Source organism: Lolium perenne, chromosome 1 (genome assembly GCF_019359855.2).
Source record: "Lolium perenne isolate Kyuss_39 chromosome 1, Kyuss_2.0, whole genome shotgun sequence".
Classification (NCBI taxonomy): Eukaryota; Viridiplantae; Streptophyta; class Magnoliopsida; order Poales; family Poaceae; genus Lolium; species Lolium perenne.
In genome coordinates, this window is record NC_067244.2 from 31394480 (window position 1) to 31418871 (window position 24392).

The 24392-nt window shown below is 44.2% G+C and overlaps 2 protein-coding genes across 7 annotated transcripts; both read right to left on the reverse strand.

Moving 5' to 3' along the window:
- Positions 1-1317: 1317 nt before the first annotated feature.
- LOC127345435 (uncharacterized) lies at positions 1318-5946 on the reverse strand. Of its 3 annotated transcripts, none has more exons than XM_071826736.1 (11): positions 5755-5945; positions 5376-5522; positions 5137-5268; positions 4698-4837; positions 4477-4563; positions 4097-4324; positions 3431-3586; positions 2799-2900; positions 2240-2410; positions 2061-2140; positions 1318-1895 (listed from the first exon to the last, which is right to left on the reverse strand). In XM_071826736.1, exons 1-11 carry the CDS (start codon positions 5810-5812, stop codon positions 1766-1768), a joined length of 1431 nt encoding a protein of 476 aa, XP_071682837.1. In that variant the 5' UTR covers positions 5813-5945; the 3' UTR covers positions 1318-1765. The 3 variants fall into 3 exon arrangements, with proteins under 3 accessions (XP_071682837.1, XP_051227873.1, XP_071682840.1); XM_051371913.1 differs by having other exon boundaries at positions 1318-1899; XM_071826739.1 differs by lacking the exon at positions 3431-3586 and having other exon boundaries at positions 5755-5946.
- A 6168-nt stretch (positions 5947-12114) lies between these two features.
- LOC127345451 (uncharacterized) lies at positions 12115-16802 on the reverse strand. Of its 4 annotated transcripts, none has more exons than XM_051371932.2 (11): positions 16613-16800; positions 16103-16249; positions 15882-16013; positions 15645-15784; positions 15385-15471; positions 15105-15233; positions 14330-14470; positions 13571-13672; positions 12897-13067; positions 12725-12804; positions 12115-12567 (listed from the first exon to the last, which is right to left on the reverse strand). In XM_051371932.2, exons 1-11 carry the CDS (start codon positions 16677-16679, stop codon positions 12441-12443), a joined length of 1323 nt encoding a protein of 440 aa, XP_051227892.1. In that variant the 5' UTR covers positions 16680-16800; the 3' UTR covers positions 12115-12440. The 4 variants fall into 4 exon arrangements, with proteins under 4 accessions (XP_051227892.1, XP_051227897.1, XP_051227903.1 ...); XM_051371937.2 differs by having other exon boundaries at positions 12115-12571; XM_051371943.2 differs by lacking the exon at positions 14330-14470 and having other exon boundaries at positions 16613-16802.
- Positions 16803-24392: the final 7590 nt, after the last annotated feature.

Consider the following 24392-nt stretch of genomic DNA (forward strand, 5'->3'; position numbering starts at 1 on the left):
AGAAAGTACAGGGTATTGTGAACCGGCTTCATGGATGGGCCAGCCATCCCTACATATTCAAGAACACATATGATTAGAAACATAGCCAGCATTTCTATTTCACTCAATTAGAGAACATATTTACTTTATTGGCCATTTGTTGCACTTTCAATAAACTAAATTGAGCTAGACTAAAACTGCAAAAGTAGAAGTAATAATTCTCTAGTTGTGACCACAGTGGGACTGTTATTTTGTTGGAAAACTAGCCGCACTGGACAAACCATCTGGCTGTCAAAAAATGTGAATTGAACGCACACAACGAACAGATCAAGACAAGCAAACTTTCACCACCCATGAATTTCAACGACAGACTTTGTATTCACCCCGTCTTCGTTCGCTTTGTATGTAGACGCAAAACGGGCATCCTACTTAATCTGTCCCCGAAGCCCAATCAAATTTCTGGATAGCAGCTAGACTGTTCAGGAGGAAGAAAGTCAAGCAGCTAACTACTTAATTTGTACCAAGAATTTCCTCAAAAAAAATTGTACCAACAATATCATTTTCTTACTCCTAATTCTGAAGGGCGGTAAAGTAGCTGTGCACAGTTTGAAACTTTGCAGAAGTTGATAGCATCTGTACTCCTAATAGCAACCGCCAGACGGGGATCGATCGCACACACATCGCAACTTGATCACAACTTCACAAGGGTTCTACTTCTGGCTTCAGCGTGCTGCGAACTCCACGGACTAGGTAAGAGCATCCCCACTCGTCTCTCCGACGAGGCCTTCGAGCGACGTTTTTTCCATCCGGACGGTGAAATTTGGCCCAGTCGCGCCCCCGGTTTCTCGTTTTCGTCCGGATTTGGCCCTTCATCCATCCGGCGAGCCCACGCCAACCCCGGTCCCCGGGGGATCTATCGGGGAGTCCGGACGAGTGAAAAGCGGGGAAGGCCCCGCTCTGTCGACGACTGGACACACGAACATTGTACTGATTATCGCCGAATTTGTTTCAAAAATTGTGAAATTGTGTGCTTCATTTGTTTCAGCACTTGTTAAACATTGTACTGATTATCGCCGAATTTATTTCAGCAATTTTCTGACTCTTGCTCGCCAAACTTGTTAAATTTTATGTCGAATTTGTTTGAAATATGTCAAATGGTCGAGGTTGGGGGTTTCCTGCCGGAGGGACGGCTGGAACTTCGGCGCTCCCCAGGCCAAATTTTCCTCCAATCCGGACGAAAATTTCGCCGGATTTGGGCGTGGGGAGCACCAACGAGTGGAGATGCTCTAAATGCAAGAACCAATGAGGTGAGACTAACCATCAGTGGTTAGTCAAAGCTGGGCAGAAAGAGACCGAGATTCAGATGTTCAGGCAACTAGTACATGCGTCTAGTTTTAGACATTTTGTCTTCAAGAATTCTCAAATCGATCACTGTGAATGGGTTTTCCAGATGAGTTGTCAACCTGATGAAAGACCCAGATGGCCGATACATAGAGCTGGAACAGAAACTCTACTTCCTCTGACAATTAGCACCAGCTATGCATTTTTCACCTGAGCTAACACACGCAAGATACAGAGAAATGTTTGGCGACTCTCAGGATAGTATAACATCCACCTAAATCTACAACAGATCACCCTACATAACTAAGATGCCAAAAGCATGAGGTCTCGTCGTTGTAACCTGCCAAAATCGAGACCCATGATCGAGCACACAGTTTGAAACTGGTTTAGCTTGCGAGCGCAAGACATCCTGAGCTATTAGAACTAGTAGGGTACTTAGTAGCCGTTAAAGGGATGTCTCAGGGATATGTGAGAGGAAACAAGCTAGAGTTTCTGTTGTTCCTTCTCTCTGAGCAGCCCGGTATCGGTGGTTGCTTACATTACATGCGCCATGACTCCTCCGCAGCCTTCTCGGCCTTCCTGCAATCATGTCACGGGGATCAAAAGGCATCAAAAGTTCAAAACTGCACCTCCAACCGCAGATCGAGCTAAAAGGGGTTTAGGTATGTCCATCTTGCTCCGCTTATGATGGATTCAATCTGGCATGGTAATAACCAAAGAAAAGCAAATGTCATCCTTACCTCGGCGCTTCCCTAATCTCTTCACTCTTGGGGTCCAGCTGCAGCGCCTCCCCGAACGCGTCGGCGGCGCCATCGTAGTCCTAAGCATTGAGAAAATATCAATACCACGAGAGGGAGGTATATACAAGTGGAGAGAATGAGTCCGATTGTGAGGGTAGAATCAATAAAAGCAGTTGTACCTTCATGAAGCTGAGGGCTGCACCTTCACGATACCAGGCCTTGGACCAACGGGGCCGTATCATTTTGCACTTGCGTGCATCTTCCAGAGCTAGACCCCCATGTCTCATACGCAGCCAGCAGAGGCTCTTGTTGGCATGCATCGGGGTATCAGATGGGTTTATGTCAAGTACCTGCATTTACATTTTACAATGAGCAATGAGCGTTTATCTCAAACAGGTTGCTGCAACAATGATGAATGGATCTACAAACAGGCTCTGTGGAGCATATCGTTGCCTTTCCGTCAGTTTATTTCCTTATGTAATAAAACTACCTACAGAAGTTGTTCTCTGACTTAAGCAAAGAAATGGCATCTCAAGATGAAGTGCTAAATTCTAAGTGTCATCGTTGTACGAGAGAAAAACACTTCAAGTGCCGTTATATCATCATCAGGTGTAAGGCAGGAACAACTCTATCGATATTGACACGCTGTCGGGCTACACAGAAAACAATAACGCCACACTTTGTTCTGCATTCTTTGCGATTGTTCCAAACAAGTACTACATAGGCTCATGCACTTACCTTATCGTAGCAGGAAATTGCTGTAAGGTAGTCCCCCCTTGCAAATGCTTCCTTTCCTTGCGACTTCCAATAAGCAGTCCTTTCTTCCATCGAAACTGCGGCCTGAACACAATAACATGCTCAGTTACAAGGTTACCGTCGCTTGGACAGCACAGCAGCAGTTTAAAGTTAGAAATTAAAATAATGTGCTGCTTGATCCAAATTCCTTCAATCATAATCTTGTTAGCTCTGCAAACTTGGCTGGGGCAGTACCCATACAACCATCACGACTGAAATCTGTCAGAAACTTTCTTATTGAGCAAAACATCAATTTAAATTTGAATACATAGTATATTTAGGTACAAGTAATAACACCTTCCATCCCAATACATAAAGGGTGTCTGTACAAGAACTTGCCCTAAGAAGGAAATCAAAGTGGAAAACAACTGAAGACCAAAGAGATCCATGCATGTAAACAGAGGTGATGAGTATGTCTACTGTGTTAAACTTTGATTTTGTCATGGAGAACAACATCATAAGCTATCTAGAAGAGAACAATGAATTATTGTGGTCTACGTAGAAAACATGAAGCAATCATGCATTAAGCTTCATGAGATAACCTCGAATGAAGTAATAAAAAAAAATCTACATGCCTGAAGAGGATTGATGCGCCAATAATTCACTGTTCTTATTATCCCATTGACACTCCAATCTGGAAGACATGAAATTGGTTTTGTCCAAGGAAACAGAACTTCAACAAGCTCACGTCGACGACGAACTGCTGCTTGCTCAATTGGAATTAGACCTTGCTATATTGCAAAAATAAACATAAGATGTTATATAATCCAGAATGAGAATGACAAAGCCATCAACATCATTAGATTTTCTTTTGACAAAAAAAGGTTTGAGAAAATGAGATATTCCTGAATCCGCAGGCAGTGACAGTTTTAGACACAGTACTGCCTCTTGAGCCATAGTACATGGACTCGGAGGAACGCTAAAGTATAATACCAAATTATAGTGACCTACTAGTATCATGATTCTGAGATGAGATATGTAAGACCCGCTGAACCACTTAGCAATCTTGGGATGTTTTCCCAAGTCAGTGCAGTCCGAGCTGTGAAGCAAACCCAAACAGATGCACTGAGTAAATAACTACTGTACAGTATTTCGTCAAACACTATACAACGTACTTTGTATCTCTGGTGACCTAGCTTACGTTCCACCCTGAATCGGATGCAAGGAGAAAGGGGCCAAGATTGCAAATCTCAAAGCTTACAAGATAGTAAAAGGTGAGATGAAGACAGAGATATACTTACTTGGTCAGGAATGTTAGGGTCAGCTCCAGCCTCTAGAAGCAACTTGATAATGTCGGTTAAGCCATCATAAACTGCCTGTGCTAAAGGAGTTGGTGTAGAGGAACCAAGACCATTCACATCAGCACCAGCCTCTAGAAGCAACTTGATAATGTCGGTTAAGCCATCATGAACTGCTTGTGCTAAAGGAGTTGGTGCAGAGGAACCAAGAGGATTCACATCAGCACCAGCCTATGGATAAACATCAAAATAGCTTTAGAGACAGAACTTGCAAAAGTAATCATGACACATTCAACTAGAAATAACAAGTTAGTCCACGAAATCAGGACCCAATTATACATAAAAAACATAAGAAAATACATGGATTCAGTAGATTACTGGACCTCAATCAGTAGCTTGATGCATTTCAGGGACTTCCCACAGAGAGCAATATTGAGGGGTGAAACGATGTGATTGACCACTTTGTTGATCTGTAAAAAAGACCGAATCACAAGAGTTCTGATGCACCTCCAAGACAAAAAAAAAAAAGCCATTACATCATCAAGCCAAGTGCACTTTATCGCATCTGCATTCCCAGTCCAATTAGGTGAAGATGGCAACTTACATCAGCAGCATGCTCCAGCAGAACCTTCACAACCTCAACATGGTCTTTTGAAGCAGCCAAGTGTAACGGCGCCCCTCGATGATCAACAGGATCCACAGGAACTCCTTTGGACAGCAATAGCCTTACAGCCTCACAGTGCCCTGGTGGAAACAATGAAATGGTGCAAATCTAGATAGATCAGAACCAGAGCCTGTACAGAGTAGAGAGAAGTCCAATTTACCCCCCTAAACTTGTCTCAAAGTTCAGCTTACAACCCTTAACTTTACTTTGGTTCAACTTTCAACCCTTAAATTGGACTTCTCTCTACAGAGTATACACAGAACACAATATTTACATTTCATTGTATTTTCAGTTAGTACTTTAGTTGGTGGTCCAACTTATCAGCAACACTAAGCCGCGCTGTCAAGTGTATCGAGCCTGTAAGAATGAGAAAGCGCACCTCCGAGTGCTGCACCGTGCAGCGGCGTGGAGCCCCTCTTGTCGGGCATGGCAGGGTTGCCACCGCGGTCGAGAAGGTACCTCATAACCTGGACATTCCCCTCTTTTGCGGCGTAGGACATCGGCGTCCCACCTACAGGGGGCAATAGAACATCTCGGTGACTAAAAAGAAGCGACTTTATTTTTCCTGCCACGGACGGACACAGAATTTCAACAACTACTGTAGGTGCGTGCGTGGACCTGTTTTGGACACCGCATTGACATCAATCCCACATTCCTCCACCAGGAACCGGCAGCTCTCCAGGCAGCCCCCGAAAGCAGCGCAATGGAGCACGGTGTTCCCCTTGGCGTCCTTGGCTCCCAGCAGGTCCACCTTGCTCGCCATCTCTGAAATCGAATACAGATGAGGCTCAAAATCGGTGTAATTAACTAGATTTCGTCAAGTTCAGAATTGGGGTTTCTCCATTCTGAACGATTTTTTAGGGTTTCTGCCCAAAATCGAACAAATCAAACTTGGCTTGGAAAAATGCAAGAACACTAAGGATTTGCAGCCAACTCCACCCGAAATTCGCCAGTAGAGAGAGAGAGAGAGAGAGAGAGAGAGAGAGAGAGAGCTTACTCTTGAGGAGGCTGGGGTTCCCGTCGAGGACGGCCTTGAGGGCGATTTCGGAGGCCATGATGGCGGCAACCCTAGACGGCACGCAAGCTTCTGGCTGGGCTTCCTCCGGCTCCGAGTGTGGTGTAGGGTTTTGGCAAGGGACAGGGGAAGGCGAGGACTGTTCGGCAGTGTTTATGTGTCTATGTGAACGGACAAGAGGATGAGGAGAGTTGAAATACCGAATGGAAATTTTTCATACGTATTTGACACCTCATACAGTACAATAGACATGTCTATTTTACTCGGAAATATCTTTGCCTCCCGAGCTCAAGTACTCCATGCATATTGAAGAAATCGAAAATTATTTTTTATTAACATGTGAAATCTCAATTTGGAATGGTTCATATTCTGAGCTGAGCGCTGCTATACACACGACAAATTTCATCCGATCTCTGTACGATCGAATTTATCAGACGCAGGTCAACGAGCGGCCGGTTTGGCTTTGGACTGGAACTGTGACTTTAGAATCGGCAAGATAGACCAACGCGGACGATTCACTCCCGAGCTGGTTCACACTCGGAATCATGGAGATGTATGTGTGGCTGAGGTTGATCCTAGTGCATTTAATGAACCAATATTTCCACTGGGAGAAAATGACTATACAATGCAATACTAGTGTAGGATGTATAAGAATTTCGTATGAAACTTAATGACTCTTCTTGGCAGGTGGTAGCGCATTAAATTTCACCAGTTGGGTGATCAATTCAGACCTGTACCGGGGGGAGAATTCTCTTTCGATGGCACATCATGTGCCATATCTTTACTGTACGGGCCGTGATTATGAAATCGTAATTAAGGTCCACCTCATCATGTAGGGTAACATTAAGGCCATCAACTTCTGAAAATCTAATTTGGCTCATGGGTGCATACAAACCTATTGTATGAAAATTATATTTTAAAATATTAAAAAATACTGAAAATAAAATTTGCAATTACATGCAGATATTCTATGTTCGCACACAAGTTTTCGAGAAAAAGAATAATTTTTGTGTCCCGTGTAAAAAGATTAATTTTGATTCTCCGACGTGACAATTCACGAGACATATTTTTATCCATTTTACACATACCATGTTCCTGAAACTTTTCCACGAATATAGAATGTCTAAATGTGCATGCGAAATCTTATATTGTATTTTTGACATTTTTGAGAAAAGATTCACACTAGGTTCATATGAACCTATGATCCGAAACACCACCTTCCTCCAGCATTTTTTTAATTTTTTTGCATTTGTTCATGCTAGTAGAAAGAGAAATAAATTGAGTGACAGCTGATTCAAATTTTAAATTTGGATACAGCCAAGGAACAAGAGATTCATAAAGAAGAAGGCTATCCTAATTCTCAGATTAATGGCCGAGTTTATAGAGATGGGCGTTGGACCGCTGGGTCCATAACTTCAACACGTACCATAGGTATGTGGCACAGTGCTGTTCCTGGCTCAAAATAAACTCTGTGTAGGTTGCATATGCGGCTGGGGTAGTTGGCAGAGCTCCGTATTTAGCCAGCGAATTACAGAGATGTATACAAATTAGATACACACCGTAGTCGGACGGCTCGCTGCGGTAATGATAACCGGAGCAACCCAGCTCGGGCGGACTTCAGAGTTTTCGCAAGACAGACCCCCTCCAGTGCGCGTATAAACATATCTCAAATAGCCCTAGGCTTTCCGGAAAGAGCTAGTAAAAAATAGGTGTAGACTTAAAAGTTTATTTAACATTTGAAAAAATGTTATTTACAAGTTCTTAAAAAAATTGAAATAAATATTTGCATGTACATATTAACTTGATACTTACATGTGCCAATTCCCCAGAAAACATATGATTGTACGTGACTTATGTAAAACTTACATGTACATTTTTCATTTAAATAAAATAATTTACATAGCGTTACAAGTATAAAACATAAATACATAAAATGGCTTTGGCCTGCTAAAACCGTAAGCCTAGCCTACCTCCTCGCCGTCGCTGGGCAGCTGGGTCAGGTCGACGACGTCCGGGATCGCCCATGGCCGTTCGGATGCAGCGCCTCGCCGAGATGAAGTAGGTGCGCCGACGCACATCATGCTCCACCTCGAACCACAAGTCCCAGTAGGGACTCGTGTCGTTGTAGGCGGGGTCCTCCCGGAGATCCGCCGGCTGCACGTGCCGCCTATGGATCTCCGTCAGGCGTGCGCGGCTGGTGGCCGGGATCGGCGGCACCAGAACCCGATCTGGGCTCAGGTGCCAGCCGTGGGGGAGGTGCATGGCGCCCCACGGCATTGGGGCGCCGGCCTCACAGAAGATCTGCGCCACCACGACAGTGACGTAGACCCGGTCGCGGATGGCCAGTGACGGCCCCATGTCGAAAGCTGCCGGCACGGCTCGCCGGCTGCTGACGGCCTCGTGGTCGTTCGCCGATGGTGAGAACTCGCGTTTCGGGGCCATGGCGGCGCGGAAGCTTGAGCTCGAGCTCGTGCGTGTGGAGTGGAGTGGGGAGTGCGGACTGGATAGGAACAATCCCCCTCTCCAGTCTACATTTAATAGGACTCGCAGGCACCGACAAGTGGGCTAGACACGTGGACCAAACGGACGCGCGATGACTCCGCGTGCCATCTGCGGCCACGCAAACCTTGACTATATTTGGATTGGGTTTGGGTCGTCCCGGACACTGCGACATCCGCATTTAGGTTGCGTTGTCGTGTTGGGCCGCGTTTTTGTCCGCCGCGACCAATTTAAACGTGCGGGATGAGTAGCCGCGTTGGAGATGGGCTTACTGCAGGTCTGAGTTGGACTTGTGCACTCGGGACAGAAATAATTAGCACCAAGAGAAAAGAGGTATCGTACGCAGATCGGACAAGGATTGTCGTGTGTGTAGCATTTTCGTTCTGAGCTAAACAAAAATGACCAAGTCCGGATTTTTTGGAGATTTAAAATCTCTATACTCAGACACATACTTTTAACATTTTTGTACATTTTAAAATACATATTTTTCTAATTGATAGTTTGCACGCTTGTGGGATACTTTGCTGGCTAAATCCAGATTTTTTTCAAAAGTTTTTAGTACTCAGAAATATGATATTTATATATTGAAAAAAACATGGGATCATTGGTACTTAAGTGCACCAAATCTCCACCCCAATTATCATAGTTAAGTGTATATTTGTAAGATGTGTCTGCTCACTGCGATCAAGATCTTTTTGCCTATTCTTCCTCCAAATAAGAGAAGCAAAAGGAGATCGTAGGCACGGTCAGTGAGGACTTGCGGGTCACATGAGGTGGCAGGGACTAAAATTTCAACATGTTTTCGAAATTTTGGTGCGTGCCGAAATATAATTTTCTCAAAATTTGTACTATATTTGCACAAAATTTAAACTATATAAATTTTTGAGTTATGAAAAAATTCAATGAAATTTAAACGAGGAAATATCAAAATAATTTATATGAAATCCGACACGCGTGTATCAACTCAAACTCCAGTGGATGCTTCTGCGGGTATCCCATGCGCATGTTAACTAGACTGCATATCGAGCGTTGTCGCAGGATTTGGTATGGAACAGGTGATTGTGACAAACTCTGTGAGCCACTGAGTTGAATAAGTATGGTTAGAGATGGACATCACATTATTTGCATTACGTTGTATCCCCCATTTTATTTAATCAAATTGTTGAGGTTCCTCAGGATTTACTGAACTATACCAAAGACAGTGGTCATCTTAGAAGGCTAATTCCGAACTCAATTCCTCATGGGATATCACAGCTCCAGTATGGAGACGATACCATGTTATTGATTGAGCATGATGAGAAGAGTGTGAGGACAATGAAATTTATGTTTTATTGTTTTTAAGCAATGTCTGGCCTCCGTATCAATTACCAAAAAAGTAAAGTTTTTCGTGTTGGGGTGCCACAAAGTGAACTAGATAGAATTGTTATGATGCTTAACTGTGAGGTAGGGTAGTTTCCTATCATCTACCAAACCTCAGTTAAACATTTGGATTTTGTACCTGAGAAACTAACTAAGAAATTAGCAAATGGCTGCTCTGGGCAAGCTTCTTCTGGTGGGAAAGCTATCTTGATTGATTCCTTCCTTGATAACTTGGCTACTTCTGCTATGTTTTTTTCTTTGTCAAAAGGGTGAAAAGTATCATATGATTAGATGGGATGTGTTGTGCAAACCTGAAGAATTTGGTGGCTTGGGCTTCAGTGATTCTAGGACAAGAAACATTTTCTTTTTTAGAAAATGAATTTACAAACTAGTAGGAGGTGTCAAGATTTGAGTTGCCAATTGCTTAGAAAAAAGCACATGCGTGATGCTGGTTTCTACCAATCAGACACCTATGGGGATCCCAATTTTGGAGAAATCTTCATAAAATCAAGTTTTGGTTCCAGAAAGGGATTTTTATGATGTGGGAAATGGGCTGAGTGTGTTTTTCTGGCATGACATGCGGTTAGGTGACTGTCCTTTGAAACTTGTTTCTCTTTGGTCTTTTCATGTTGCAAAGAGAAAGACAAAATTGTTGCCAAATTTTTTAATGGGCAGTCATGATGTTTATCTCTTAATAGATCGTCTGGCCCTGGTGAGATTTAGGAATGGCAGGCGTTTTGTGTTTTGCTCCGCTAACGTCATGTTGTCTGACTCAATCAATAAAGTTAAATGGCTTTTGGATGCTAACAAAGTATTCTCTACCAGGTCTCTATACAGGTTTATTTTGAATCATGGTGTTAGGGACTTGAGGATGCCGATATAGAGTCCTGGTAGAGAATACTTGAACATAATCTCTTCTCAAACCTTAACCAAATCTCAACCAAAATTTAGCCATGAACCGTGGCATCAAGGTATATAGTAGGTCAACATCATGGATCGTGAATAAATCTTCGTTTCGCACGCGAAAATGCATTTTTTTCCCAACATGAGCAGGTACTTGGTGTCGACCTAGCCAAACTCCACGCCGTGGTGAATGTTTCATTAAACTTTGGGAGGCGTGTTAGTAATCTTTTTAACTTTTCAAAAAGAATCGACTTTGTCGCTTCTCACCAAAGCGTACTCAAACCCCTGCCAACATGCTATAGGCACCTCATCGCCAAGAAAGGAGAGAAGTAAAACTTTACTTCTTAACCATATCCAAAGATTCACTTTTCAACCTTGAACTTTATGTTTGTTCAAATTGCACATCAAACGTCGAAAACTAGTTCCAATGCCCTTCTTAGTCCAAGTTAACAAATTTTGCCTTGTTTGACTGATGTATTTGTTGATATGTTACGGTTACTCTCTCATGTAGGCCAACTCAGCATATAAGCCTGGCTAGTCATTAATTGTGATAAACTTATTGTTCTTAACATGATTTAGTGACCAATATGGCCATTTTTTTAGCTAAAATTTGACATGCTATTTGAGAGAAACCTGTTGTTGTACTTTGAATTTTAAAAATTGGGTACAAAATTCAAATTGCCCATATTTAATAAAAATATCTAGTAAATCAATCTGATGACCAGTATGGTGAAATTTCAGCTTGCCTTGACATCAAATTAAGAGAAAAGATGTTTAAATTGCAACTGTGGGGTGATCATTATTCATCAAGGTAATTTTACCAGTGCTACTTCAGAAACATTGACACTCCAGCCCCGTTTTGGAAATCCAAAGTATACCCCAAACCAAAAGTCTTTGCGTGGCTTTTGTTGTCTGGCAGGTTAAACACTAGAAATATGTTAAAATGTAGACACTACAAGTCTACAACGTTGGAAATAACTTTACATGCCCATCGTGTGATTCAGGGGAAGGGGAGACATTGGAACATTTATTGTGGTCGGTTCTCAGAGTTCAGGATTGTTAGTTAAACGAAATCAAAGTTCATGATGAAGTGAAGCATATGACAAGTTCTGAGCGAGAGGGGTGGTAAAGTGGACTTCTATGTCAAGCCCGGATTTGCAGCAACTGAGCTGAGCACAGTTAGAAACTTTACAGAAGTTCATAACATATGTACACACGAGAGCACCTATCCTAGTGGCAACCAACAAAAGGAGACATGATGACCGGACAAAGGGGCGTCATCGCACACACATCGCAACTTGATCACAAGGGTTCTACTTCTGGCTTCAGCATGCTCTGATCTCCATAGACTCGACGACGACCATCAGTAATTGCAGGAAACAATGAGATGAGGCTACCATCAGTGATCAGTAAAGGCTAGATGGAAAGGGACTGAGATTCAGATGTTCAGTCACCTACCTCCACAAACATGCACTTGTCCAGGGGCTGAACATGCGTCCAGTTTTAGACATCTTTTTTCTTGCAAGAATTCTCAAAATGGTCTAAACCTGGGAATGAACACTGGTAAAAGATACATATCGCTGGAACAGAAACACAGTTCTTCCCCTGATAAATTAGCACCAGGGATGCATTTTTCATATGAGCCAACACTGTTCTCACATGCAAAATGCAGTGAAATGTTTAGCGGCCCTCAGGAGTCAAGTAGCATAATATCCACCTACATCTGCACGACATCGTCTTACATAACTAAGATGCCAAAAACATGAGGTCTCGTTGCCGTAAGCTGTCAAAATGGAGACCCATGATCGAGCACACAGCTTGAAACTGGTTTAGCTTGCGAGCGCAAGACATCCTAACACACGAACAGTCCTAGCAATTAGTAGTACTAGTAGGGTACTTAGCAGCCGTTAAAGGGATATCACAGGGAGATGTGAGAGGAAACAAGGCAGAGTTTCCGTTGTTCCTACTCTCTGAGCGACCCATCTGCGGTTACTTATATTACACACGCCGCGACTCCTCCGCAGCCTTCTCGGCCTTCCTGAAATCAAGCCACAGAGATCAAAAGACGTCGAAACTACATCTCCAACCGCAGATGGAGCTACAAGATTTTTGGATATGTCTATCTTCCTCCGCAGATGATGGATTCAATCTGTCATGATAATATCCCAAGACAAGCAAATGTTGTCATTACCTTAGTGCTTCCCTAATCTCTTCACTCTTAGGGTCTAGCTGCAGCGCCTCTCGGAACGCGTCAGCGGCGTCCTCATAGTCCTGGACATTGAGAAAATATAACAAGGAGGTATGTACAAGTGGGGAGGATGAGATAGAATGCGAAGGTAGAATATCAATACAAACAGCTGTACCTTCATGAAGCTGAGGGCTGCGCCTTCACGGTACCAGGCCTTGGACCAACCGGGCCGCATCATTCTGCACTTGCGCGCTTTTTCCAGAGCACGACCCCCATGTCTCATACGCAGCCAGCAGAGGCTCTGGTTGGCAATCATGGAGGCGTCAAGTGGGTTTATGTCAAGTACCTGCATTTTTTTTTTTTTTTGCGGGTAAGTACCTGCATTTACAGTGAGCAAACGTGCACTCAGTCTACCTCAACAGGTTGGTGTAACAATTATGAATGGATCAACTAATATGCTCTGTGGAGCATATTGTTGCCTTTAATTAGGTCATTTTTTTCTCAAAAAGGAGGCTTAGTCCATGGCCACTGCATCATTAGTTTAATTAATCAATGTCTGACCAGATACAAGTTCTTTTCTGACTTGAGCAAACAAAGGACATCTCAAGATGGAAGTGCTAAACTCTGTGTGTTGTTGTACCACAGAAAACACTCCCACATGTCTTGATATTGTTTATATTGTTTGTTTAGGTTGCTCACCATGTGGTCGTTATTTCATCATCAGGTGCAAGGCAGGAATTACTCATATTGAGTTCATCATAAACCATTTTGAGCCTCATGTTCTAAACTATTTGTTCTGTCATCTTTGCGATTGTTCCAAATAAGTACTAGATAGGCTCATGTACTTACCTGGTCATACGAGGATATTGCTGTAAGGTAGTCCTCCTTTGCAAATGCCTCCTTTCCTTGTGACTTATAAAAAGCAATTCTTTCTTCCACCGAAAATGCATCCTGAACAGAATAGTATGTTCAGTTACAGGCGTACCGAATAATCGTTTGAACAGCAGAGTAACAGTTTAAAGTTGAAATCCAAAATTATGCGCTGCTCGATCCAAATTCCTTCGATCGAACTTGGATGGGGCAGTACCCATACAACGGTCATGACTGAAATCTGTTAGTTTCCCATTGAACAAAACGTCAATTAAATTTCAATACGCAGGTCTATATTTAGGTACAAGTAATAAGTAATAACATCTACCATCCCAATACATAAAGGGTGCGTGTACCAAGAATTTATGAAGAACACACAGGCTCTCAGATATAACAAGGAGGCTACAATTTCACAAATGTTAATGCACAAGCTCTCAGATATAACAAGGAGGCTACAATTTCAAAAATGTTATCCAGAATACAATTTTCCCTATTATGCGTACTGTGTAAACATCAAAGTAGAAACAATTGAAGACCAAAGAGATCCATGCATGTATACAGAGTTCATGAATTATGCGTACTGTGTGTTGAACTTTTGAGTTAGTCAAGGAAAACACATCATATGTTACCTATAAGAGCACAACCATTTATTGTGGTCTAAGTCGAAAATACGAAGCAATCATACATTAAGCTTGATGAGTATAACCTCGACTGAAGTAACAAAAGTTATATACATGCCTGAAGAGAATTCACGGTTCTAATTATCCCATCAACACTCCAATCTGGCAGAGATGGAATAGGTTTTGTCCTAGGAAATAAAACTTCCACAAGCTCACGTCGACGATAAGATGCTGCTTTCTCGATTGGAGTTACACCATGCTATATCATAAAAAACCAACATAAGATGCTATATAATCCATCAAGAAAATGACAAAGCCATCAATGTCATTAGATTTTCTTTCGGCAACAAAGTGTTGTGAGAAAAGGATATTCCTGAATTCATCGCACTGGCAGTAACCTTTGAGACAATGTTAAATGAACATAACATAATTTGCAGCAAAGCTAGACAGAGTACTCCCTCTTGAACAATACTACCCTAGTTACATGGACTAGGAGGAACACTAAAAAATGATACGGAATTGTTAGTGACCTACTAGTAGCATAGCATGATTCTGAGAAGAGATATGCAAGACCTGTCATACCACTTAGCACTAGAGCTCCAAACTTGGGATGTTTTCCCAAGTCCAGTCTGAACTCTGATGGAGACCCAAACAGATCCACTTGAATAAAACGTACTGTACAGTATTTATTTGAACACGGACAAAATAAATATTGTACTTGTATCATTTAGTTGAGCACGAACAAAATAAATATTGTACTAGTATCTCAGGAGACCTTAGGTAGATTCCACCCTGTATCAGATGCAAGGAGAAAGGGGCCAAGATTGCAAATCACAAAGCTTACAAGATAGTAAAAGGATGTCTCGGGGAGAAGAAGACAGAGATATACTTGCCTGGTTAGGAATGTTAGGGTCAGCTCCAGCCTCTAGAAGCAAATTGACAATATCGGTTAAGCCATCTTCAACAGCTTGTGTTAAAGGAGTTTGTGCAGAGTAACTAGAAGCATTCACATCAGCACCAGCCTATGTATAACAGTAAAGTAGCTTTAGACACAGAACTTGCACAAGTAATCATGACACATTCAAGTAGAAACTATAAGCTACTCTACCAAATCAGGACCCGGTTAAACATAAAAACCATAAGAAAATACATGAAGTCAGAAGATTAGTGGACCTCAATCAGTAGTTTGATGCATTTCAAGGACTTCCCACAGCAAGCCACCAGGAGGGGTGAAAGGATGTGATTGGCCACTTTGTTGAACTGAAAAGGGAAACAAATCACAGTCTAGACATAATAATATTTGTATGAACCCACCAAGTATTCTAAATTTCTAATGCGCCTCCAAGAATAAACCATTAGATCATCAAGCCAAGTGCACTTTCTAACATCTGCACTTCCAATCCAATTAGGTGACGATGGAATAGAGAACTTACATCAGCAGCATGCTCCAGCAGAACCTTCACAACCTCAACATGGTCTTTTGAAGCAGCCATGTGTAATGGCGCCCCCCGATGATCAACAGGATCCACAGGAACTCCTTTGGACAGCAACAGCCTTACAGCCTCACAGTGTCCTGGAGGCACCATAAAGATAGTACAGATCCATATAGATCATACCAGAGCAGGACACACTATTTGTATGCAAGCGAAATCCGAGAAGAGAAAGCACACCACGCAGTGCTGCATGGTGCAGCGCAGTGGAGCCCCTCTCGTCGGGCATGGCAGGGTCGCCACCGCGGTCGAGAAGGTACCTCATAACCTGGACATTCCCCTCTAGAGCGGCATAGGACATCGGTGTCGCACCTACAAGGGGGAATAGAACATCTCAGTCTTAAAAGAAACTGTTTTTTCCTGCCACGGACGCACACAGGATTTCAACCATGTGTGTGCACCTGTTTTTGACAGTGAATTGACATCAATCCCAGATTCTTCCACCAGGAACCGGCAGCTCTGCAGATAGCCCTTGAAAGCAGCGAAATGAAGCGCGGTATTCCCCTTCGCGTCCTTGGCTCCCCGCAGGTCCACCTTGGTCGCCATCTCTGAAATCGCAGGAACAACTGAAATCAGACAGCACATACGGGAAATTGCACAAATAAGACTCAAATCGGTGTAACTAGGGCATTAAAAAAACGTGAAGTGAGTCCACGCCGTCCTCAAATTTTGGGTCTATTCCGTTTCAGAAAAGATTGGGGTTTCTCCCTTCAAAATCTTTTTTTTTTAGATCAACAGGGAGGACTCCCTTCAAAATCTTTTTGGGGGTTTCTGCCCAAAATCAAAGGAATCGAAGTTCGCTTGGAAATATCGCAAGGAAACTATGGATTTGCAGCCACTCCGCCCGAAATTCGTCCGTACCACGCAAGTGCCCCGAGAGAGAGGGAGGGAGGGAGAGAGAGAGAGATTACTCTTGAGGAGGCTGAGATTCCCGTCGAATGCAGCCTTGAGGGCGATGTCGGAGGGGGAGGAGGCCATGATGGCGGCAACCCTAGACGCAAGGTTCTGACTCTGGCTGAGCTCCGCCTGCGCGCTTGGTGTAGGGTTTTGGGAGGCGAGGCGTACAGGGGAAGGCAAGGAGTGAGGACTGTTAGAGGTCGTTTGGATGCTAGGCTTTCATTTCGTTTGTAGCATTTGAAAATGAATACATGTATTCATTTCATTTACATTGTAATTTCAGAAATATATACTTGTTTGGTTGCCACGGGAATTGCAAATGACAGCAGAATTCAATATTGAATGTATAGAGGCTTCCATAGAGAATTGCAAATGACATGTTTCAGCTTGGAATCATGTTTACCCATGGAGTCATTTTGCTAGAATTCCTAAATGAAATGACAACACAATTCTGTGGCAACCAAACAGCCCACCTATGGAATTCCAAAATGAATTCCAGGATTCCAAGTCCAAATGATGGATACCAAACGACCTCTTAAGGGAAATGGGGTGCGGCGTGTTTGTATGTGTATGGCGCGAAATTGGAGACAGAGAAGGGGAGAAGGGTTGGAAAGGACTTTGGCCGAATTTCATTTAGATAGAGGGAAACGATTTTACTCATACTTCCTCCATTTCAAAACATAAAACGTATAAATTTAGTTAAAAGTTTAAATCCTAAGAAGTATGGCCAAATATTTAACCAAAAATATAAACATCTACAATACTATTAAATAGATATATTGAGAAGTATGACCAAAGTATGACGCGCATTTTCCGTCTAAGCTTATTGCCCTCCGTAGCTAGAGCATTAGAGGCTGCTCTCCATGCGAAGGTTTTAACTTTGGGCAGAACAGAGGAGCCCCAAACTCTTACCCAACAGGGATCTTTACCATCTGGGCGTGCACTTGAGCTGCCAAAGGTGCATTGAGCCAGGAGATTATTGAAGGCCAACTGATACGCAGAACGTATGGTAAATATCCCAGAGCTCTCCGGTTGCCATGCAAGGGCATCAGCAAAACCCCGCCTTGATGGTTTGATTTTCGAGGATGGCATCAGCGCCTATAGGATAGAAGGTAACCCGAATAAGTTGTGTCTTCCAACAACCCTGCTCGTCTAGCAACTCAGAAACCCATTTTATGCGCCAATTTCTTGGGGGTAAGAACTTGATCGTTCGAAATTCTAGGCAACCAACAGTCACGCCAAATTCGGAGGCTTCTGCCATTTCCAACACGCCACACAATACCTTTCTTCAGTAACTCCAGCCCATAGGAGATGGTCGTCCATGAGGAGGACGGGTTCCCGGTGAAAACAGTAGCAGTGATATTTCCTCTTGGATAATAGCAGGCCTTCAGAACACGGGCACAAAGGCTTTTCAGAAAGGTGATTAACCTCTGAGCTTGGCGAGCCAATAATGCCTGATTGAAAAGACGCATATCTCTAAATCCCATACCACCTTGTGCTTTGGAATGAGTCATAGTATTCCATTTCACCAAATGGGTTTTACGTTTACCTCGCTCAACACCCCAACAGTAGTCACAAATCAGCTTGATAAGCTCATCACACAGAGAGAAGGGAAGTTTGAAAACCCCCATGACATAAGCTCGAACGGCCTGCGCAATGGCCTTGATCAAGATTTCCCTAGAATTTTGGGACATAAGGCTATCTCCCCAAGCCATTAGGTGTTGGCAAAGGCGCGATTGTAGATTAATGAATCTGCCCTTGTGCATCCGACCATCCGGGGTAGGCAATCCCAGATACTTCTCTTCAAAATCGGGATTCACAACATGAAGGATATTGCAGACCTCTTCTTGTGCCTCTTGTGAGCAGGAACCACTAAAGATGATAGAGCACTTAGAATGATTAATAAGTTGGCCAATACCATTTGCATACACATCAATTACTTGTTTATGCTTCATCAAGAGAGGCTCGAAAGAATAGCAGGGTGTCATCCGCAAACAAGAGACGGGATACTCCAGGTGCTCCTCGACATACCTTGATTGGAGAGATCCCATTAGTTTCAACTTCTCTTTGCAAGACAGAATGACCATCAGCCACGAACAAGAATAATAAAGGTGACAAAGGGTCCCCTTGTCTTAAACCTCGTGTAGGAAAAAAATGCTTCCAAAAGAGTTCCATTAAATTTGACTGGATACCTCACCGTAGTAACACATGCCATAATCCTTTGTATCCACCGATGAGAAACCCCATTTTATGCATTGCAGACTCCAAGAATTGCCAATCTGGTCTGTCAATATGACAGATCCAACTTAATCACAATAGGAAGAATTCGCAGACGTGCCATGTTCCATAAAGTGCAAACACTCAAATGCTAGGATAGCATTGCCCGTGATCATCCGTCCAGGAACGAAGGCACTTTGATTTTCTGAAATGATATCACCCAGCAGCAGCCTCGATCTACTAACCAGACATTTGGAAACTACCTTATACAAAACATTACACAACCCAATGGGACGGAAGTCTTTCAACTCACTTGGATCGTCAACCTTTGGTATGAGAACAATTGAGGCATCATTAGTTCCTTGCGGCATGAATCCCGTAGCAAAGAAATGTCTCACCGCCTTAATCACACCCCTCTTCAAAATGTCCCAATTTCGCTGATAAAAGCATGCGGGAAAATCGTCCGAGCCAGGAGCTTTTATGGGACCAATATGAAAGAGGGCATCAGAGATTTCCTCATCTGAGAAACCTTACATAAGCTATGATTCATAGATGCAGTAACTTGTTCCTGGACCAAATCGGTTAGCAAGTGGCAGTGACAACACAAGAAGAATTCAATGTCTAAACTTGCAAGATGAATATTTAAGGTCTGGCCTTAATTGGTTGTGATTGACAATGACCTTGTTGAATGCATTGTTTTGTGAGTGCGGACTTTCTCCGGGGTAAAAACCTATGGTCATTGATAAGGACGTTGATAGCCCTTGTGCACTGTTCCCATCTTGAAAGCGTCCCTTTTGAAGTTGATGGATTTTTGGTGATGTTTGGTGGTGTTTGATCTGCTGTTACAAGGAACTGGTTATTGTAGAGGGACTTTCTTTTATACAATTTTTTTTATTTCTTTGGCCACGCGAGCATTTGTATTGCTATTAGTGCTTTTGTTTTGGTATGTTCGTGATATTAGTATATTCCTTTTTATAAAAAACAATCACGAGCTGCACTAACAATAATGTAACAACAACAAGAAGAACAATATCAAGTACAAATATCTAGGGTTTCTCAAAAGAGGAACACTAGCAAAGGGCCCTCAAGCATATGAGGGGAAAATGCAAATCGCTTCGGTGAAGATGTAGATCGGGGTCTTCTCCTTCGAATCTCCAAAGATCAAGAGCTTTTGGTTGGGTGGAGGAGGAGATCAAGAGCTTTGTTTAGTTGTTTTATTGTTTGTTGTATTTTAATTTAAAAACAATCTCCGCAAACATATTTATTCCTATGCTATATTTGATAAATGGTTGTGTGTTAAAAAAGCTTTAAAAAAATATTTGGGTGCAGTGTTGTGGCTATACTTCATGGGTGTACCATCGACAGTGCCTAGATCCGGCAAACCCGGTGGCCCATAGACGGTGATGTGGCATGTGGCCCATCGGGCGGCCCAGTTGCTGTTGATCATGAAGGATGAAGTCCAGCCCAGGATCAGTAAGCCGGATCCTAACCGACCTTCGGAGGAAGCCGGATCCATGGAGGCCCACAAGGAACCCGGATCCAGTACGACGTAGGTGGAAGGCGGATCCTTGACGTACACGGCAAGACATTGTACCGTAGTTAGGCGATCTGTAATCCGGCTAGGACTCTCCATGTAAACCCTAGATCCGTGCGCCTATATAAGCCGGATCCCGGGAGCCCTAGGGGGACAACCACAACTCATTGTAACAACGCGAAAGCGCCCAGATAATTCCAGACAAGCAGCAGTAGGCCTTGCCATCGTGCAGGTGGTCCGAAGCTGGGTAAATCGCGTACCACCATCCCGAGGACTCTCCGCCCTATGGCCCCTACTTCTTCTCCCCTCCATGAGGATCCCTCCTCTGGAGTATCGTCGAATAGGCAACGACAGTTGGCGCCCACCGTGGGGCCTGCGGCGTCTGGAGGCCGGAACCGGGAGGGTTCTACCTTCGGAGGCATCGGCGACACCATCGCCGTGGGGCGCGTCAAGTACGCCGGAAACTTTCCGATCGTCCCTGAGGATGAGTGCTGGATTCCGGCCAAGACAAACCCCGTCAAGCTCTTCATCATCCCGATCGGCGGGATACACATCTTCATTGGCGAAACCGTCGATTCCGACGGAAACGCACTGGTAAGTAACGCTGACGCGACCGCCGCTGAGCAGGACGCAGTCGCGAAGATCCAATCTGAGTCGCAGGAACTTCCTAAGGAGGATTCCGCCTTAGATTTGGAAAAATCAAAGCCCACCCAATCCGCCCCTGAGCAGGACATAACGGTGGAGGAACAATGCAGATCCGCTTGGGGCTCCCAGGTGTTAGAGAAGCAAAGGTGTCACTTCGTGCACTTCATAGCCCATACCGCAGGAACCGCCCCTCAAGAAGCCGGAACTGGCCCCATGCAGGTTGAGGAACCGGAAAATAACGTTGCTCCGGATCAGCGGGAGGTTGTCGGAGAAAGCAACGATCCGAGTGAAGAATCGATCCTGGGCAACCTCAGCCCAGTTTCCGGGGATACCCCCTCCATGGATACTGAAGAGTTCGATCGCAAGGTGAAGGAATTCGGATACGGTGATCAGCCTGAAGTTGAATCCGCCCAGCCTATGCAGGTTCTCGCAACCGTGGCGCCGCTGGATCAGCAGGAACGCGAAGATGAAAACACCACCTCCGACCAGGGACCATCCAATGCAGGATCTCCGCTAGATTAGGAACGTCCGCACCAAGACGTCTTATCCCTAGAAGAGATAGTTGCGCAAGCACGCATGGATTTAGTCGCGCAGTCTGATGTCCTCAACAAACCCATAACTCCTGGCGACGCCGCAGATCTGGAGGCTTTAGAGGCCACGAGAAAGGAGATGTTGGCCACAGCCAAGAAGTTTGCCAATACCGCAGCTGCGATATTGGATGAAAGGAGAGAAGGACGCCCACGTCAATCGCCATCCCGATGATGAATCGCGCACCGGATCCACGGAGCGCAGAAGAAAAGCAAGGGAACACCCCAATCCGATCCCTGTACCATCAAAGACGCCTCCGTCAGATCCGAAGAAGGGAAAGGATGCAATGTACACTGGTAGGAACAAGTACCGGAACCCGTCACCTCCGCCTAACGGGTACCCGCGTCCCGCGCCTCCTCGCCGCCGCAGTCCAGCCGGAAACACCAGGCCCCATGGGGCCGGTGGAATCAACATCCGTGACAACATGCCGCCACCGAGAACCAGGAAGCATACGCCGGAACCACGTCGGAACCAGAGCAACGATCGTGAACCTGAGCCCAGAAGGAGCCGGAACAACGATCGCGAGCCTGAGCCCAGGAGGAGCCGGAATGCGGAACGTGAGTCGGAGCCCCGCCGAAGCCGGAACGACGGGGGAGACTATGACCAAGGTGAAGGTAGCCACCGGAGCCGGAGCCAGCCACGGGAAGACCGCCGGGAATCCGAGGGCGGAAGCAAAAAATCTTACAGGCCCCCTCGCAGGTCTCCTTCACTACCACCAAGTGGAGGAGGGGGAGGCGGAGGCGGTGGCCGGAGATCCCGTTCTCGCTCAAAAACCCCGGACGGCGGCTGATGTCTACGCACGCTTCTATTCCTGTAGACAGTGTTGGGCCTCCAAGAGCAGAGGTTTGTAGAACAGCAGCAAGTTTCCCTTAAGTGAATCACCCAAGGTTTATCGAACTCAGGGAGGAAGAGGTCAAAGATATCCCTCTCAAGCAACCCTGCAATCACGATACAAGAAGTCTCTTGTGTCCCCAACACACCTAATACACTTGTCAGATGTATAGGTGCACTAGTTCGGCGAAGAGATAGTGAAATACAAGTAATATGGATGAATATGAGTGGTAATAGCAATCTGAAATAAAGATGGCAGCGAGTAAACATGCAACAGAACAGTAAATAAACGGAGTTTCAGTGCTTGGAAACAAGGCCTAGGAATCATACTTTCACTAGTGGACACTCTCAACATTGATCACATAACTGAATAAACAAATACTACTTTCTCTACACTCTCTTGTTGGATGACAAACACCATTCATTGTGTAGGGCTACAAGAGCACCTCAATGCCAGAGTTAACAAGCTCCACAACATTCGATGTTCATATTTAAATAACCTTAGAGTGCATGATAGACCAACGCAATTATACCGAGTACTAACATAGCATGCACCTGTCAACATCAGCTATGAAAGGGGGAATAGATCACATCAATACTATCATAGTAATAGTTAACTTCATAATCTACAAGAGATCACAATCATAACCTACGCCAAGTACTACATGATGCACACACTGTCCACATTACATCATGAAGGAGGAATAGACTACTTTAATAACATCACTAGAGTAGCACATAGATGATATTCAACTAGATCACAAAGCTCATGATCACATAAAGATCACATGGGAGAGAGAGATGAACCACATAGCTACGGTACAGCCCTTAGCCTCGAGGGAGAACTACTCCCTCCTCATCATAGGAGACAGCAGCGACGATGAAGATGGCGGTGGTGTCGATGGAGATGCCTTCCGGGGGCACTTCCCCGTCCCGGCGGCGTGCCGGAACAGAGACTCCTGTCCCCCAGATCTTGGCTTCGCGATGGCGGCGGCTCTGGAAGGTTTCTCGTACCGTGGCTTTTCCGTATCGAAGATTTAGGTCAGGGACCTTTAAATAGGCGAAGAGGCGGAGTCGGAAGGCTGACGGGGCCACCACACAGTAGGGCGGCGCGCCTGGCTCCTTGGCTGCGCCGCCACCATGTGTGGGCCCCCAGGGCTCTCCTCTGGTGGCTCTCGGGTGTTCTGGAAGCTTCGTGGAATTCTAAGATGCTGGGCGTTGATTTCGTCCAATTCCGAGAATATTTCCTTACTAGGATTTCTGAAACCAAAAACAGCAGAAAAAGAGGCGGCACTTCGGCATCTCGTCAATAGGTTAGTTCCGGAAAATGCATCAAAATGATATAAAGTGTGAACAAAACATGTAGGTATTGTCATAAAACTAGCATGGGACATAAGAAATTATAGATACGTTTGAGACGTATCAAGCATCCCCAAGCTTAGTTCCTACTCGCCCTCGAGTAGGTAAACGATAACAATGATAATTTCTTAAGTGACATGCTACCAACATAATCTTGATCAATACTATTGTAAAGCATATGAGATGAATGCAGCGATTCAAAGCAATGATGAAGACAATGAGTAAACAACTGAACCATATAGCAAAGACTTTTCATGAATAGTACTTTCAAGACAAGCATCAATAAGTCTTGCATAAGAGTTAACTCATAAAGCAATAGATTCAAAGTAGAAGGTATTGAAGCAACACAAAGGATGATTAAGTTTCAGCAATTGCTTTCAACTTGTAACATGTATATCTCATGGATAATTGTCAACATAAAGCAATATAACGAGTGCAATAGGTAAACATGTAAGAATCAATGCACACCGTTGACACAAGTGTTTGCTTCTAAGATGGAAGAAGTGGGTAAACTGACTCAACAATAAAGTAGAAGATAGGCCCTTCGCGGAGGGAAGCAGGGATTAAATCATGTGCTAGAGCTTTTTAAGTTTTGAAATCATATAGAGAGCATAAAAGTA